This window comes from Haliotis rubra, unplaced genomic scaffold (genome assembly GCF_003918875.1).
Source record: "Haliotis rubra isolate DU_JTF1 unplaced genomic scaffold, ASM391887v1 Scf292, whole genome shotgun sequence".
Classification (NCBI taxonomy): domain Eukaryota; kingdom Metazoa; phylum Mollusca; class Gastropoda; order Lepetellida; family Haliotidae; genus Haliotis; species Haliotis rubra.
This window is the reverse complement of record NW_025766960.1, coordinates 696,561-714,907: the sequence shown is the minus strand read 5'-3', so window position 1 is coordinate 714,907 and position 18,347 is coordinate 696,561. Positions and strand designations below refer to the sequence as shown.

The 18,347-nt window shown below is 40.3% G+C and overlaps 2 protein-coding genes and 1 long non-coding RNA gene across 3 annotated transcripts; 1 reads left to right on the top strand and 2 right to left on the bottom strand.

Annotated features, from left to right (window-relative positions):
• The first annotated feature begins 174 nt into the window (after positions 1-174).
• Positions 175-11,956, top strand: LOC124282097. The gene is made up of 12 exons (XM_046718069.1): positions 175-947; positions 2,714-3,455; positions 4,187-4,318; positions 4,618-4,744; positions 5,198-5,383; positions 6,060-6,228; positions 6,718-6,846; positions 8,703-8,908; positions 9,431-9,583; positions 10,074-10,232; positions 10,506-10,616; positions 11,375-11,956. The coding sequence occupies exons 1-12, from the start codon at positions 233-235 to the stop codon at positions 11,522-11,524; spliced, it is 2,979 nt and encodes a 992-aa protein (XP_046574025.1). The 5' UTR covers positions 175-232; the 3' UTR covers positions 11,525-11,956.
• Positions 948-7,255, bottom strand: LOC124282101. The gene is made up of 3 exons (XR_006900053.1): positions 7,125-7,255; positions 3,408-3,412; positions 948-957 (listed from the first exon to the last, which is right to left on the bottom strand). It is a non-coding gene; the product is annotated as an uncharacterized LOC124282101 (long non-coding RNA).
• Positions 11,957-15,516: 3,560 nt separating the features above from the next.
• On the bottom strand, positions 15,517-18,092 carry LOC124282063. Its single transcript, XM_046718031.1, has 3 exons — positions 17,923-18,092; positions 16,618-16,691; positions 15,517-15,720 (listed from the first exon to the last, which is right to left on the bottom strand). Exons 1-3 carry the CDS (start codon positions 18,065-18,067, stop codon positions 15,517-15,519), a joined length of 423 nt encoding a protein of 140 aa, XP_046573987.1. The 5' UTR covers positions 18,068-18,092.
• Between the last annotated feature and the right edge of the window lie 255 nt (positions 18,093-18,347).

Genomic DNA, 18,347 nt, shown 5'->3' with positions numbered 1-18,347 from the left:
TACTTGATGATTCTGTGTTGTGATTCATAAGCTGATATCGACAGTGTTTCTGTCCCAGAATGTTCGACAGTAAGAACACGTCTCAAACATCCACTGGGCCATATTTACTCTGGATTTGACAGACGGTTAACCGCTGATAAAGGGGATTCCCCTCTATAAATAGACATTAGCTGTACACTGGTTATGATGGTTGGTCGTGAAACAGGTATTGCGCCATCGTTTCACTAGACTAATGTTAGCTGATATAAACTGTTCGCAGGGATATTCTCACCATATAGAATGTGAACACGACTGGGTACGGACGTGCTTAAAGTGTCGCTACCGTGAGCTGTCAATATTTAACATCGACATGAACAACACGAAATGTAACCATGCTCCTCAACCAGGGAGAGACGGACGCTTGCCCGGCCTCTTCACCGTCAACACCAACGGTATCGACGACGCCGGTGTCGACAGAGTATTGAACATGACTGGTCTTTCTTCATGGAAAACTGCCACCCAGAATGTCAATCTGTCACTCAGCAAAAAGGGTCGCTGGAAAATCATTGAGGCTCTAAAAGAGGAAATGGAAAATAATGTTTACAACGAGGAAGAGTTCAATTTGTATGTTATAGAGAGACTCTGGATGAACGGGGCGGCTAACTGCGAATCAATTACAGGGAGTAAAGGCTGTGAAAAAACTTTCCAGGGCGGTTCGTGTTTTTTCAATGCCGATTCTTTTCTCCGAAAGCCGAAAGAAAAAACGAACGGCAAACGAAAGAAGACAACGGGACCAAAAATTGTTCCACCCCCTACATCGGAGAGTGATACGCCCCCCGACAAACCTGAAATACGGATAGAGGTAGTTCAGCCTCACGGGCGATGTAGAACGTCATCGGCTACGGTGACTTCAAGGCGGAGACGTAGACGCGCAGAGTACACAAATGTGACACCGGTACCGGCTTCAAGTAAGATTCTCTAAAAACACTTAGTAATCCTGGGTTTGAATCCCACACATCGATCCCTGATCATGTTTCTAAGTTTCTTAGCACCAATCTGTACTTGTGGGGATCATCGAACAAGTATTGTAATCATGTTGACGTATATAAACTTATTTAGTATTTTCCACGAATAGATAGATACATGAGGCCTTGAATGTTGGTACCGTGATACCCATGAAGATCCTGGTTTAATAGAATTGATCTTCAGCAACCCATGCTTGTTGCAAGAGGCAATTAACGGATCAGGTGGTCAGGCTCGCTGACTTTGTTGACACATATGTCATTGTACCCCAGTTGCGTAGAACGATGCCCATGCTGTTGATCACTGCATGGATTGTCTGGTCCAGACTCAATAATTTACAGACCGCCACCATATAGCTGGAATATTGCTGAGTGCAGCTGCATAAAACTAAACTCGCCCACTCATTGTTAAGGTGATCAAAGTACTGTTCAAAGGGGGCGGTGGGGTAGCCCAGTGGTTAAAGCGTTCGCTCGTCACGCCGAAGACCCAGGTTCAATTCCCCACATAGGTACAATGTGTGAAGCCCATTTCTGGTGTTCCCCACCGTGATGATTGCTGGAATATTGCAAAAAAGCGGCGTAAAACCATACTCACTCACTCACTCACTCACAGTTCAAAGAATAGCCGCACATTTCAGATTTCTTTAAGGAAAAGGTCGACTGTTACCTTACTCTGTCTTTTTGATATTTGCAATCGGCGGATATATTGGTTTGGTATATTTTAATGGATTTGATTATTTCATTGACTTTGGAACAATACTTTTTACTGCAGAACAGTTGATTGTGTTAATGCTAACGTAGGCGTGACTGCATATATTGATGTGTGATATTTGTAGCGCCTGCTAATATAAATTCCAGTTTTATTGACAAACCAGGGGTTATTTAATAAGCAACAATCCATAACATCGGAAAACCTATATAGGAAGTAAGCCATGCCAGATAAGGTCATCAGAGGTCGAGGTAGATTTATGTAAGCCCGGAAGGGGATTACTGGCATTAGAGTTAACAGGCGGATTTGCTGTAGGCTACTCACACATGTGAGCAATGTAATGTAGTCTTGGGCACACCAAAATAATAAAAATATATTTGTCGTCAGCAGAGTATTCATCTTTAGTTCATTATGCAATAAATCATTTTATGTTCAGTCACTTAACAAATGAACAAGCATATTATATTCTTTTTCTAAAATAAATTTCCTATTTATCATATGCCATTTTAAAAAAAATAATTTTTTATTATTTTTTTTATTCCGGTACTCAAAAGGCCACAAGTTCTTGATATGAGCATCGGAATCGTGTTAAACTTACTCTATTCTTTTTTACATTTAAACATGATAGATAGAATTCGGTATGAATATTGTTTTTAAACATTAGGCAAGTGTCACATTTGCTTGAAATAGATTCCAGCTTTGAAACTACATGTTAATCATTAATTCATAATGGCAACAGATTAAAAAACAACGACACTAATTGACCAAATCACCTGAACGGAACACTCCGTGCACAGAGTTTGAATAATGCTTGACCTTTCATTCCATTAAGCAGCCTCTGATGACCACCAATTTTGACATGTACAATTCCGGATGGGTTTCAAATAAGTTTCAAAATTCATGTACTAGCGGCATACAGGTAACAATGCGTGTGTATTTTCCAGCTTGACGGTCATATTAAACTATCCCACGTACATATGCATCATCTATTGCACTCTTTCAGCGTATTGGTCGGATTGGGGAGCTCCAGATGTAAGCCAAGTAGCTGCCAAACCTGAGAAAAAGAGCGAAGACAATGCAATAAGTGGCATGAAACGACGCCCAGTTCTGTCTTGGGATTCAGATGATGGTGATGTGGAGGAACAGCCTTCTTTTGATGTACAGGATGATGAGACTGATGAACATCCAAAATTCATTAAGGATGTTATGTTTGAAGATCTTTTTGTAAAGAAAGCACCTTGCTTCCGTAGGAAAAGAACTCGTAACCCTACAAACTTGCCATCCGGAACAAATAAGGGTAAAATCAGATACATTGACAAGGATGAATTTGCATTGAAAGGTGGAGAAGTCAGTGGAACAGATGGAACAACGGAAGTAATAGATGAGATGGACAAAGTTATGCCAGAAGAAGGAGGTGTCAGTGTCGTTCCTGAAGCAGATGGTGTCAATATTGTTCCGGAAAAAGATAGTGTCACTGTGGTGTTCAAACCAGATGATGTTGCACCGGAAGCGTTGACTGCCATCTTTGGTGAACGGTACCTCGAATGCGCATGTCACCCACGTCGTTTCCTGTTGGACATGACAGGAGCTTTCCGCGAAGTTCCTCACTTCATTTTATCACAACGTGTGCATCATCGGATGAGACGTAAACGCAAGAAGTACTTCACCGCATTCGTACGCAAAGCTTGTAGTGTAACGACAGCTGGCTTTCTGTTGTTTGAAGAACAGTGTGACGGCAAATTTAGGTAAGCTACACACTGATGTATTTTTCGTAATTAATATTTTAGTTAAGTCCCTGTTACATACAAAACCAGACATCCAAGGTAGTGCTTTGCCCAGATCAGATGAGAAAAGAAAAGGCAACTTTAGAAGACACAAGATTATGCCTGTGTTCAAAAAGCTATTGTTATGCATAATAAGTCTGTTGCTGAGGTTCATATTAAATGTATGATGTTATGGACTCAGATATTCTATTTAAAAAAATTTAACACTGATATAGACACTCATTCGTACTGATTCACTTACATTCTGCACCAAACCATACCATTTCTATGTGTTTCTATGTGTTTATTTCGAATTTACCAACCTTTTGTTCAATTCTAATCACGGAAGTTGACTTTTAGAATGTTTTTACCCCTATGAACAGTTGTTTTTTACGCTAGTATTCTCCTTTTATATCACTACTTCCAAACCTAAATTTAAGTAATCAAGATTGTACTCAATATATCAAGACCAAGAGCTTCAGAAAATCAAAATATCTACATTAGCTAGTTTTTGTTGGCTTTTTTTTACATTAGCTAGTTCATGGTACAACATTCACTTGGTATAAAACTTAACTTGTTGGCTTTTGCTATAAGCAGTATTTCCTTCAATGATATACCTGTTGTGGATATAGATCAAACTTGAAATGATAAAATGTTAAGAGGTTATGTTTGCAAAGGCTGCACAACTGATATGTATTTCCTGTATACTGCAGCTTCCTTATGGAGTCTGATGCAGATCTGAACAAATCCCTGTGGATGAAGGCTGCTGAGGTGACGGAAGAGTGGTCTCCCCTGACGCTTGTCAACTGCATGTGTGATCTGATCAAAGAACACACAAGCACAAGGTAGTCTCGCAACAAGCGTGTTCCACATTCATTGTAAATATAAATCGAAAATGATAATAAATAGAAATGCTCATATAATTATTACCGAACATAAACTATCTGCTTCAATGTTCGGATGATCATTTTTAATAGTGATAAATGATCTCTCGATGCTCACGCTGTTGATCACTGGATTGTATGGTCCACATTGGATTATTTACAGCCCGCCATATATAGCTGGAATATTGCTGAGTGTGGCGTTAAACAACAAAACAACATATCTTGTGTATTACCATAGTTTTTGCTCTTTTCTGTCTCAGCACAAAACTGAAAGATCACAAACCACCGGATCCAAACTTCCCAACTTTGAAGAAGCTCCTGAGCTGGCCTAAGTCTGAGAGTTATCTCCCTTCCGCGTTTCCTGCCGTCAAGTCCAGAGCAATACAGGTACGTTCATAATAGAATCAAGATAATGTGTTTTTCGAAAGTCGCCAAAGCTGTGTTCAGAGTGCGAGGAGATAACAATTCTAATGTTTAGCATTATGAAACTTATTAATGAGAGAGGACATAAAGAGACTGCCTACCACTCTACTTGTGTCGCCAGATTAGATCATGTTTTAAAACTTATTTCATCGTGATCTCAATTTTATTATATTCAATAACATTGAAATTCGTCACGAGACTTAAGAAGAGAATCCATTTCTACGGAATACTGACATATACTCATGCCAATAATGGTTGTCAAACCCCTCCCCACCCCAACCCCACACACACCTCACTACCCCATCCCACACCCCCTCTCCAATTAAATAAATTGAAGGGGGTGACAACCATTATTGGCATGAGTATATTATATCACCTTATTGTTATTAAACTAACTGATGCGTTTTTTTGTTACAGATTCAGGTTTCCAAGGTTACCGACATTCCTGACTGTTGTAGTGTTTGCTATGACGTCATAGACATGTCATCACGTGACACAAGAGGAATGGCGCTCACCGAGTGTGGGCATTGGTTTTGCCATACATGTTGGAAGGGCCACGTGAAAGCCAGTCTTGAGAGTGGATCTGTTCACACCACATGCCCAGTACGTATACCTAGTCAGCCGGTTAAAGAACGATTCAACCGTTACAAGCACCGATCTGTTGCTGAAGACCCAGTTCTAGCCAATTCTAACCGGGGCCAATTCTTCATGGGTACCGTCACTAAGGGGATAACCTGGTTATCTTTAATGCCTGCCACTGTGTGAAATAAGATGTCCAACGCAATTCTACATCCAGTTTTATGAAAAAAATATTGGATATTTTGGTAATGATTAATATGAATGATTCGAACAGCTGTGGTATACGTATTATCTTTGTGCTGTAGTATGGAATAACTACGCGTATGCTCAAAAAGATTCTTTAAATTTTCGTACTGTTCATTCAGTATTCCTCGATTCTGATTGGCTGAACTGGTTTGCGCATCTGTTTTTCAATTCATACTTCAAGGAACCGAAAGTGCGGTGGGGTAGCCTAGTGGTTAAAGCGTTTTGGTACTTGAACGCGTGAAGCCCATTTCTGGTGTACCCCACCATGATATTGCTGGAATATTGCTGAAAAGCAGCTTAAAACCATACTCTCTCATCACACCCAAAGAACCGAAACAAACACAGTCATTCCTGAATGATGCCCTATTCTGTTTCAAGGGACAAATCAGTTAGTGTGCATATTTTTTTATATAAAAAAACTGTACGTTTCAAATGCCTTTCTTTTGATTTTTAGGAATTTGGTTGTAAAAGCCGACTGGATGTGGGCACGCTGGCATCCCTGATGAGCATGAGCCAAATGAAGCTGTACATGTCTCGCCTGGATGATATGGAGATTTCTACATCCGAGTCCAAGTCATGGTGCCCGAGACCCGGATGTTCTCGCATTGTATCTCTTCTCGAAGGTAAGTCGCCATTAATATATAACAGGACAACAGTTCACTATACACATTATCATCAATGTCAATTGCAACACGTTTATTTTTAAAACTAAGTACACAGTGCCTACTTATGGTGAGTGAATGAGTGAGTTTAGAATTGATCTTCATTAATCCATGCTTGTCGTAAGAGGCGACTAACGGGATCAAGTAGTCAGGCGTGTTGACTTGGTTGACACATGTCATCGTATCCCAATTGCGTAGATCGATGCTCATGCTGTTAATCACTGGATTGTCTGGTCCAGACTCTATTTTTTACAGATCGGCACCATATTGCTGGAATATTGCTGAGTGTTGCATAAAACTAAACTCACTTTGTCACTTATGTCACTAATGTGATATATTCACTATTTACCGTTGATAAACTTCAATTTCAGAGTAACATCAGGTGAAATTCTACAAATATCTCTTCACTTTGATGTGTCACTCGACTGATTTAAATGATGTCTGTTACAGGTGGCGCTGATACCGGATGTGCCCAGTGCGGCTGTGGCGCCACCTTCTGTGTCCAGTGTCGTGGTCATCCACACTGGCCTGCTGAATGCTCCAATATGGCCAGATACGTTACTGACCTAAAACATTTCGGTACGTACACATCGGTCTCTCGCTACACTGTCGCTGTATTAGTCATTGTTATTACTCGTGTACTCTGGTACAGTGGCACATGTAAAATCACTTGCCCTGATAATTTTTCCACTATACCGGCCATTTTCTTGCTGATTTTTTAAATAAACAACATAATTAACGTTGGAATATCAACTGGACACCGGTACAGTGTGATATACAAATTTGTTTGCCGACAGAAAAAAACACTGGACTCGGGCGTCGGGCAATGGGTTATTTCCACCCCTGTATTAAAATACTCTACTATTCACACTTTGGTAAGGATCAAATCATTGATTCAACAGAAAACTATGGTGGGGTCTAATTTGGTTTAAATATCGAAGCTTATTGTAAGCATGGATCCTAGGTTTCAGTATGTCATTTCATCTTGTGGATCCCATACCTGCTATTGACATGTGTTGTGTACTTGTCAATGACTCGTTCCATGATATGCAAAGTGGCTGACTGGTGCCATGAAAACCATTTTTTATGGTTACTCATGTATCAGGCGCATACAGTTAGCTTTGCCTAAAGAGGGGTTACCATATCATTATTTATCCAGTTTTAAATGGATACATTTTCAAATTATAAATCTATGTTTAAGTAAAGTTGTGAATTTTTGTGATCCTTAGCAAAGTGTGAGTAGTATATGTAAGAAGTAAGGTCACAGGTCCTCAGTATGTGTGGATCAAATTGTGCCTTTTGGGTCATCGTTCTCGTAGCGAGTTGCTCACATATTCGACCATTAGTTAGTCAAGAGTTGACTGCATGTGCTGTGTGCTAAAGCACTAACCAAAGGTAGTCGAGGCATAATCACAGGCCACTGTAATGAAACCGAAACCTCGTTCAGTCCACCTGCTACACAATCATTATCTTCCTTTATGGTGTGATAGCCTAATGGTTAAAGCGCCCGCTTGTCTCGCTGATGACCAGGTTCGATTCTCAGGGGGTACAATAGGTTAGGCCAATTTCTGGTGTTCCGCCGTGTGATATTGCTGGAATATTGCTAAAAGCGGTATAAAACCATACCCACTCATTCACTCAGGCTCACTGACTAGGTTGAGATCTCATCGTATCCCAATTGCATATTGTAAACCAAAAGTCACTGTGTTTTTTAATCTGATTGGTTGAAAAACGTGATCAAATGGTATTCGATTCCCGGAAATTCGCTGCGTATTAATACATGCAAACATCGCTCACACCATTGTATTGTTCGTGTCGTCAGCTGTGATGACATCATTAAAATCATATTGTGACGTAAAGTCCGAATGACGTCACAAATGAGCAGTTCCAGATGCTACCATGGGAAACAGCCAACAGCCATTTGGAGCACGGGAATATTTCGTTTGAAACCTCCGGCTGACGACGTCGGTTCCAAATGAATTCCCGTGCTTCAAATACTCAATAACACCCGGAACTTGGCCAACACATGATGTTTATCTCCTAATTGATCGATGCTGATCACTATACTGTCTGGTCCAGACAAGATTATTTACAGACTGCCGTCATATAACTGGAATATTGTGTGGCGTTAAACATCAAACTAATTAAACAAAACACTCCCATTTTACACACGTGTCACAGCTGTTAGGTCTAATCATTCAAGTTCTGGGCCCTGTTCCTCAAAGCGATCGTAGCGCTACGACTGTCGTAAGTCAATGTTAAAGTATGGGAGTTACGATCATCTTAGAGCTACGACTGTCGTAAGTCAATGTTAAAGTATGGGAGTATAATCATCTAAACGCGACGATCGCTTCAAGGAACGGGGCCCAGGCTAACAATTTGAGGGATACACCCTTAATTTCCATTGTTTTCTATGTGTGTTTCTATTTTGACAGGTGATGACAAAATGTTGTCATGGTCGCCAGGTCCTCAAGTTAAAGGTAAACGGTGCCCGAAGTGTAAGCACTTCATCCAGAAGAACGGAGGTTGTCCCAACATGGTCTGCACATGTGGCTTCAGTTTCTGTTGGCAGTGTTTCCAGCCCTGGGACGATCACAACAACTCGGGATGTTACTCCAAGAAGGATGACGAGGACTCAAAGGTGGGGGCTCAAACATGGTAGAAACCCGTTAAGACCCGGTTAGAATTGGTCCTCAGCAACCCATGCTTGTCGTAAGAGGCAAATAATGGGATCGGGTTGTCAGGCTCAGTCAGTTGCCTAGTTGCGTAGATTGATGCACATGCTGTTGATCACTGGATTGTCTGGTCCAGACTCGATTATTAATAGACCGCCACCATATGGCTGGAATAATGCTAAGTGCAGCGTTGAACAGTAAATAAACATGGAAGTCGGAGGAGGAGTTAGTGCTACTCCATGTTTCAATAAAAAAAGAATTATTTTGTTGAAATTGGATGTTTTTAAAAAGTTTAATTTTATTGGGTACGATGGATTCTTGTGTCTCTGTATGTTTGACAGACAGAAGGGTGATATCAAATGGCGTTAACTCTAGTTGTCTCCCCTTTCAGATGATTTAGTAGTAGTATGTTAGAAATGTGGTTTAGTAAATAAGAGACGACCTTGTGATAGCCTGCTCTTAGTATGTGACCTTTACCTCTCTTGCAGCTTATGCGGGAGGCATATTTTGAGAGCATTTCTGAGCACCCCGAGTCCAGGAGCCGAGCCTACATGTTGGCCTTGTCAAGCAGGCAGAAACAGGGGGTGTCACGGCGTCATGACATGACACATCACGTGACTAAGATGAAGCGTAAACTTAAGGTAAGATAATCGTTGTACACTGGACTCTGCTATGATGACGGTCTGGATGTGACCAGTTATTGACATCAAGTTTTTACTTAGCTGGGAACAGATGACATGCATCAGCCAAGTTTGTGTCGAGCCCGTTATGGGCCTTACGTATTCCCTGTTTCTATTTGGTTCTCACCAATGTGGCGTGTTTTTCTGATATAATGAAATACTGCCCAAACTGTACTCCATAAACTTTCACAAAACGTGACCTGTGAAGACCCATCCGGATTAGAATTCATCTTCAGTAACCCATGTTACTAACGGGTTCGGGGGTCAGGCTCGCTGACTTGGATGACACATGTGATAAAATCCTTATTTCCAGTGAAAGCGCTGTCAGTCACTTCAATCTCATCATGTCATACAGCATGTGACATATTCTCCCTGCTTTGGGTTAGAAACTGAGCATTCACTGGAATGGATTTTCTAAGACAACACAGATTAATTGGGTACATTTTTTCAGGGACTGGTCTTCAAACATCAGAGATCTCAGTCCGAACCATCCCGGAATCAGCCAGGCCGGAAGTCACGTGACTTGGTGGAGTTGCACCAGATCTTGGAGAATACGGACTTGAGGGGAGAGCTCCATTTGCTGGACTGGGCACTCAACCTAATACTTGAGGTAGACAAGAGTGCAATTAATAGTCTGGTATAATAAATAAACACTAGTCAAATTCTGCTGTCCTCAGATGGTATAATGGATGATATTGCTTTCGAAGTGATGCTGCTTCAGAACTGAAGACTTGTGAGTTAGTAATGGGAAAGAAATATTTTCGTAAATATCATCAGATATACTCTGATTAAAGTTAGTTACAAGTGTATCTCATACTGGATTTGAGCCCGGTGTCAGAGCTATTACCTTAATTATAACAATATAACCCTTTACTGTTTGTAGGTCCACCATGTTGTGGAATACACGGCGGTGTTGTTTGACCAGACATCGTGTAGCCCGAGGTTGTATCAGATGGTGTCTTCGCTGAGATTCTTGGTGTCCAGAATGGAACAGGTATGTAAACGATTGGCCGGAAACATTGAAATACGGGTGAGATGTGCCTACATTACATTGTGTAAAACAACTTCAGTGTTAATACGGAGTGGCTTAAGTATGTAATGAAATGGCTGAATTTTATTTTTGTAAAGTATTTTTATTCACTTTACTTGGTTACATTTGAACAAGATATGTGGGTAGAGAAGTGGCTGAATTACATATATATATCAGGTAGAATGACTGTAACTGAATGTGCCACATTGTGACATGTGTCCCGATTGCTAGAGCATTCCTCTTAAACCAGTCAGGGGTTTATCGGTCCAGACAAAACTAGTTGTGATACAGTTGGAATTAATGTCGAATTATTTGCCAATTTTTTTTCCTTTAGTGCTTGATTTGGCGATGAACATTTAAACACGTGATCACCTCTGTCACTAAAGGACTGTCATGGATGAGGCCTAAATTTGGCACACAATATTGCTGAATTCCAAAATATATGGAAACTTGGAATTTACTAGCAACTTTTCATTAAAAAGATTGGTTACTGGATAACAAAATGAGCCTCGGACTGTTTCATGTTTTGTTTATTCATAACTTTGGGATCATTTTGTTTTGTTCTCATTCAAACTGGCATATTAGTGTCACTTATAGACATGGAACTAAAGTAACACGGTTTAAAATCGTCAGGATGTAGTTGGTGTGTTATGTGATCATGATTTGCACACAAACGTTTGTCGTTGAAACTTGAGATAATGCTCTGTTTTGTGTACCTGTAGGTATTCCAGGACGGGATGGATCAGAAGGTTGCTCAGGTACCCATCAAACTGACCCGACTGGGTAACATGGTAATGGAACGTCTCACGGATCTTCGTGCTGGGAAGTTGTATTGCCCTCTGAAGGTCATGGAGCAGGAAGTGACGTCATGAAAGGCTGCAGACACAGGCACTTTTACCTGATACAGACGATCAAACCTGTTACAGAAGACGTGCTGTGATGACACAAATGTTCATTCAGGACGAGATTTTGTCGGGAGGTGCTCCTGTCGAACTGTGGTTATCCTGTATTGTGGGAAGAGGAACGAACCTAGTTGTGTATTAGTGTTGATGGTGATATCGATACCCGAACATCTACCGCCATTTTGTCCAGGGTGGAGCGCTTTGAGGGGGTTGAACTTTGCTGTCAGCTTAGTCCCCAACTAAACAGACTAAACTCACAGATAACCCTGATGCGGAGTTGTTTTCAAACTAACATGGTCTGGGAGGAATCAGAAAACTATGTCATCAAGCAATCGGTGATTCCAAGCAGCAGTGGAATACCAAGACTTCTGTTATAACTTGTGATTGTTATGGAAAGGGGTGCAAAAGATCAAATCGGACCTAAAGAACTCATACTTATTTACATAAGTGAATAGCCTTCAAATGTAAGGCAGAGGTGCTTGAGCATAAACATGTATACACTTTACAGGAGTTTCTGCGTGCGTGTGTGTGTGTGTGTGTGTGTGTGTGTGTGTGTGTGTGCGTGCGTGCGTGCGTACCTACGTGTCTTCCATGTGAATGTGCATAGCAGGGAGGATTTTTGTTATTGTTGATGTGTTTTACCAACACTTGAAGTGGGCTGTGCAACCATTACCAAATACTCAAAGATACATTTGACACATTGTGCTTCCTTCATGCGTTTTACATCAATGTTAAAATAAACTTTGTTGATATATAAACATATATTGAGCTTCTTTGTGAAAGAATACACAAGGATCGAACAGAAATGGGGATTTAGGTGTAATTCTTCAACAACAAACCCTCTGGTTTAGTTTTTCGCTGCACTCCCCTCAATATTCCAGCTATATGGCTGCGGTCTGTAAGTAATCGAGCCTGGACCACACAATCCAGTGATCAACAGTATGAGCATCGATCTACGCCACTGGGATACGAGGACATGTGTCAAGTACAACTTCAGCATCAAGGATGGATGTTGCCACAGGCTTATACTGATGATCCCCAGGGGGAGTCCAATATTGTTCCAGCTCCTCTTAGTCCTTAGAGGGTTCGGACAGGTTACATGTTTGTTTGTTTGTTTGTTCGTTGTTTAACGCCACTCTCAGCAATATTCCAGCTATATGCCGGCAATCTGCAAATAACGAGTTTGGACCATACAATCCAGTGATAAACATCATGAACATCGATCTACGCAACGGGGATACAATGGAACGTGTCGACCAAGCCCGACCACCTGATCCCGTTGGTCGCCTCTTACTTACTCTGACCAATTCTAACCCGGACTATCACCGGTAAATAATATGTCGATACCCGAACATCTATGATGAAAAGATAAAAAAAGACAATATGTCGGAAACGATTTATTTTTATTCAGAGACTGTTTGAGATATTGTACATTTCGGTTCAGTTTTGTAATTTCTGCCGTCCTCTCTGTTTTGCGACCTCCACTTCTGTGGGATTCAAACATGGGTAAATCTTTTACGAGTGTTTGTTACTCAATTTTTGTGAACTGAAACAAGAAAATAATTAATACGTAATAAGTACACCAGGATAATCATGTACCACAATACATCCTCGGGCAACACCAGTTACATCACGAATAGTTCGACTACAAACTGCCATGCGTTTATGTGATATCAACTGAAACAAATGACGATGCTATTTGGCTTTCAAAATGTTATGACCACATAAGCTGATAATTCGATAACATGTTATTTTCATTCAAAGTTTAGTAACTACTAAAATATTTCCATCCAAACATTAATTAATTTCAAACTGCAGAAATCTAATGGTTGTTAGGCAACATGAATTGACTTCAGAGGTGAGGTGAGGTGAGGTGAGGTGAAATTGGGTTTAACCTCGTGCTTGAGAATATTTCGCTCATATGACGACGTGCATGCGTGTGTATGTGCGGCTGCTTGTACTAGCCCAGACTGAAGCTGGTTTTATAGTGCTAGCCCACTGAGATACCATGCCGCAGTGAAGCATGAATACCCCACTCAGACACATTATACTGACTCCGAGCCGACCAGTCCTTGTTGTACCCATTAATGCCGAGCGCCAGGCAGGGACCAACAAGTACCATATTTTAACGTCTTTTGGTATGACGCGGTCGGGGATCGAACCCGCGACCATCCGCTCTCCCCTTTGAGAATAGAACTCTAAATGCGGCCGCTCTAACCACTACACCATGGAGGCGGTCAATTAACTTCAGAATGTGTTGTCTATTGCATCACAAAACGTCTTTGAGGGACACTTTAGACACAATCCTGTCCCTAAATTTGTCTACCATACATTTGTCAGTATTATAGTGTCTCATACTCGCCATGATCGCAAACAGCTGGAGTAAGTTTTCTTTCTCCCTTTGCCCGTCCATTTAATCTGGGTCCCTACAAATTGGCCCAAGGTTGCTAGGCCATCTGGGATGGGATTTGAAATTACTACCGGGCCATAGGAATGAATAACCAACTGTCCTTTGAAACTTGTGCACATGTGCGGGAAGAATGCCAGGTTACCATATATTTCACACAAACCGTGATGTATTTCCTGTCGTGAATTCGTTAAGCTTGCGGCACATCTTGAATCCAATTAGTCGCCGGTACACAGTCTGTTGTCTTATACGGTAATCCGGTTTAGATTTTTTGTGACGTTTATGCGATTCGTTAACTTTTTTCGCCGTTTGTTCCTGGAAAAGATGGGTCTGTACGTGTGTGACATGGCTCAGTATGGTTTTATCACTACATTGTTATTTTTGTGATATTTTATGTAATATTTTGTGGTGTTTTGTTTCTTTTGGGCACTAGTTTATGTGGATGTTTTGTTTGTTTGTTGTTTAACGGCGCGGCGCACTCAGCAATATTCAAGCTGTAAATATTCGAGTCCGATTCAGACAATCCAGTGATCAACAGCATGTGCATCGGTCTATACAATTGGGATACGATGTCTTGCGTCAATCAAGTCGGCGAGTCTAACCCCCCGATCCCGTTAGTCGCCTTTACGGAAAGCACGGGTTACTGATGATCAATTCTAACCCGGATCTTCACAGAGAGATCATATGTAAAACGTTATGATGGAAGATAAAAACGAGATACGTTTGGAACGATTCATTTTTATTCTGAGAATCTTTGAGATACAACATAGTCATTTCAGTTTTGTCAATTTCGCGTTCCTCTCCGTGTCTGCGACTTCCATTCAATCGCATTGAAATCAAATCTTAGTTGTCTTTTTCAAAATACACTTTGTTCAGTGGTAGCAAGAAGTGATATCTGACTTTTAATGAGTAGTTTACTGTATGTTTGTAAATTTGGTGTGATGTTTGTTATTAAAGATAACAGTATACTGTCATGGTGAAATATGTATGTAAAGAAATTCCGTAAAATATAACTTCGTCTAACTGGTTGAAATGACACCGAGTACTTACTACAAATGACAGATGTCTTGGGGTGGAGGCAAAATTCAGGAACCGACATTTGGAACTGACCATTTAATTTTCGGGGGAGGAGGGGTTCTGGGATTTTGAACTTCAAACCAATAATCAACTGAACATTTTCTTAAGGGAACCACAGTTCAACAATGTAACTCTTGTGGGAGATAACTGTTGTTTGTTTTTTGTTGACTTATAACATAACTATTTGTAACATAAGTATATGTTTCTTTAATTTTCTGGGCCAGCTGATTTGTTTCCATAATATCCTAACCCCAGCATTACCCAACACCTGAATATAAAATGGTCTGTTCCTGGAGTAAAATACGAATGTATAAGACCCTTTCTTGAGGCAACAACGTAATTAACATGCGTTTTAACTATATGATTTTATATGATATGAAACAATATATTATCAACAATTAGCCCAAACAGTCAAAACAGATTATCCTAAAGGTCCAAAAACTAGCAGTTCACACAACACAACACACACATCCAAAGTCTATCTCTGTGTGAAGAAACTCTGGAACATGTACTTCACACAAGACACAAGGACAGCCGAGCACGACTGGGGCTGCTTGGATTCTTCACCAAGATCGATCTCCACAACTTGAGGACGGGCTCTGGAGGCAGGGACGGGGAGGGAGGTCAGGGGGTCGGGCAGGGAGTAGAGGGGGTTGACGGTGATCGTGAAGACACCAGAACGCTTTAGAGAGGAAACAGATTTCTCTATATCATTAAAATCAGTATTAATTGATAACTTAACGAATGCCATTTGAACACTGTTTCACATGGCTATTTGATCAAAGAGCAAGTTAAAACACCTTCCTGAGTCATTATCAAATATTACAAGGTGTTTGCAAATAGATCATACATTCGGATTCTGGTTATGTGAGGGAGGGATAGAATAATGCAAGTGAAATCAGTGTTAACTGACAGTTTTACAAAAAGGCATGCATTAAGAAAACAGCCAAAAGTCGACCAATTTTTGTTATTAGTACACAGTTTAAAGGGGACATTTCAACAAAGAGCAAGATGAAATAAAACACCTTTTCGAATCACTGTGAATTAGTTGTTATACAAGGTGTCCGTAAAAAGGTCATGCATTCAGACTGTTATGTAAGGGAGGGATAGAATAATGCTGGTAACTTCCATTGCTAAAATGAGTACTGATAATAAGCAGCTTATTAATATTTCACATATATGTTATCTCTATTTTATCAGTCATGTCACAAAGAATAGGCTAGGAACGAACAAAACCTATCCTATGTGGGGACAAGAACTTGTAGTAATGGTATCTAGTGACATAGTGATCATACTTCCATGAATGTACATGTAGTATATTTAGATAGGGATATGATGAACATACTATTGAAATTAAATGAGATGGTTATTTCTTATTTGATGTGAGAGAACTTTGGTTGGGATTATGAGATGTTTAATGCTTTTATCGGTTTCAAATTAAAATGAGATTTAAGATATGATTATTATATATTGTTCATATCTTGTTAATACGTATGCAATTCCATGTTTCAAACTGGTTCTCGAGATTTGTTTTTTTAACAGGATACAGTCAAACAACTGGGACGTATGGATGACCTACAGGATCAGGGACTGGGAGAGACTTTTGGGAGACGGGGGCCTGGTAGGTCCTAAACCTGTGGAGATCGTCCAGAGCTGGAATGGAATACATATTACACTAATATATAGAAAACATCAACACAGTTCAGTCTCAATGTATTGTCTCTCATTGACTATAGACTTAACCCGAAAATGGACTGACTTTGTTGTAAGAATCATGGTGATTGTTGTTTTGTTTTTCATTGTTTGTCGTTTGTTTCTTGGGTTCAGTTTAGTTTGTTGTATCTGTTGCTTTTATTTTAAATAATTTTAAATTTCTTTAAATTGGTCTTGGACATATTGGGACATATATGACAAAATTTCTCTCCTTGATACAATTGTTACTTACACTGTGGAAGGTGCTAGAGTGGAATCTCAATGTATTGTGTTGATAGTATTGATTGTAGACTTTACCCAAAAATGGACTGACTTTACTGTAAGATTCGTGGTGTTTTGTTTATTGTTAGGTGGTTGTTTGTCTGGTTGGTTTTGTTAAGTTTTTATACTTTCTTTGAGGTAAAATGGTCTGGCCAAAATGGTCTTGGACATGAAAAAGTACCTCCCCTTGACACAACTTTTACTTACAAGTTGGTGTATGAAAACCTACACTACCACTGTAAATATTATTATTATATTATGTATACTCTAAGAAATATATTTCAGGGAATCCTGAGAAGTTCAACTAGTAGTAGCCAAGGGAAGAAAGGGGGGCATTGATCGGAATTTACCCTCGTCATGATACGTAAACACATATCAATATGATTTTACCATAGGAATTTATGTTACATTGGATGTTAATAACAGAATTCACATCGTTGAGATTACTAATAAGGAGTTTCCAAACCCTTTACAGAAATACTTTCAAGCGTCCCATCAACACCCATTCGTTTAAACGTTTGATCATTTGTAACACAAACAGTAATTCATGAACATAAACAAGGGATCGGCGAATGAACTTTCTTTTTTTTCTGTATGTCAGTCAACTGTTTAACTTTTTATTGTTTCCAAATCTTCAGGGCACGATTCAAGTTTGGTATACAATAGGCCAAGAGGCATCCTCAGGGGCTTGTAATGCTAAAAACTGCCATCAAGGCATATACTGTCACTGACGGGGTCTTATCACTATATAAAAGGATCCTTTTATACAGTGCTAAGACCCAGTCAGTGTCAGGACATACCTTGATGGCAGTTTTTAGCATTACAAGCCCCCGTGGAGGCATCAAACTGAAAATTAAGAAATGAACATAAAAAAACAAAATAACTTCCCACAGACGCCACTACTAGATACCTTGATGATAGGCCAAAGCAACAGAAGCATACATCGTGCAGAACGTGAGATACGTGCGGGATAAACAGCGAAATGTCAACACTGACGTGGAAACAAAGTGTAGCATCAACAACCAAAATGGCGTCGTGTAAATAGCGGTCTCCATGGAGATCCGTTAGAGGTCGTCTCTCGCTCTTTTCCGCAGCCTGTGTCGGAATGACACGACTGATCACGATTGCGTAATCGTCCCAGGTGGGGCCCGATGGTGATACCACAAGGGGAGACCACCCCGATTGCTGATTAAAACGTTTTCAAAGATTCAAACTGGGTTTAACCCCCTGGATGGTGACGGGTTTTTTTTCATAAGGTTGAAAAGTGAACGTTGTGCGAGAATTGCGGATCTACGTACTGCTACAAAATTACAAATAAATGTAGCATATTAAATT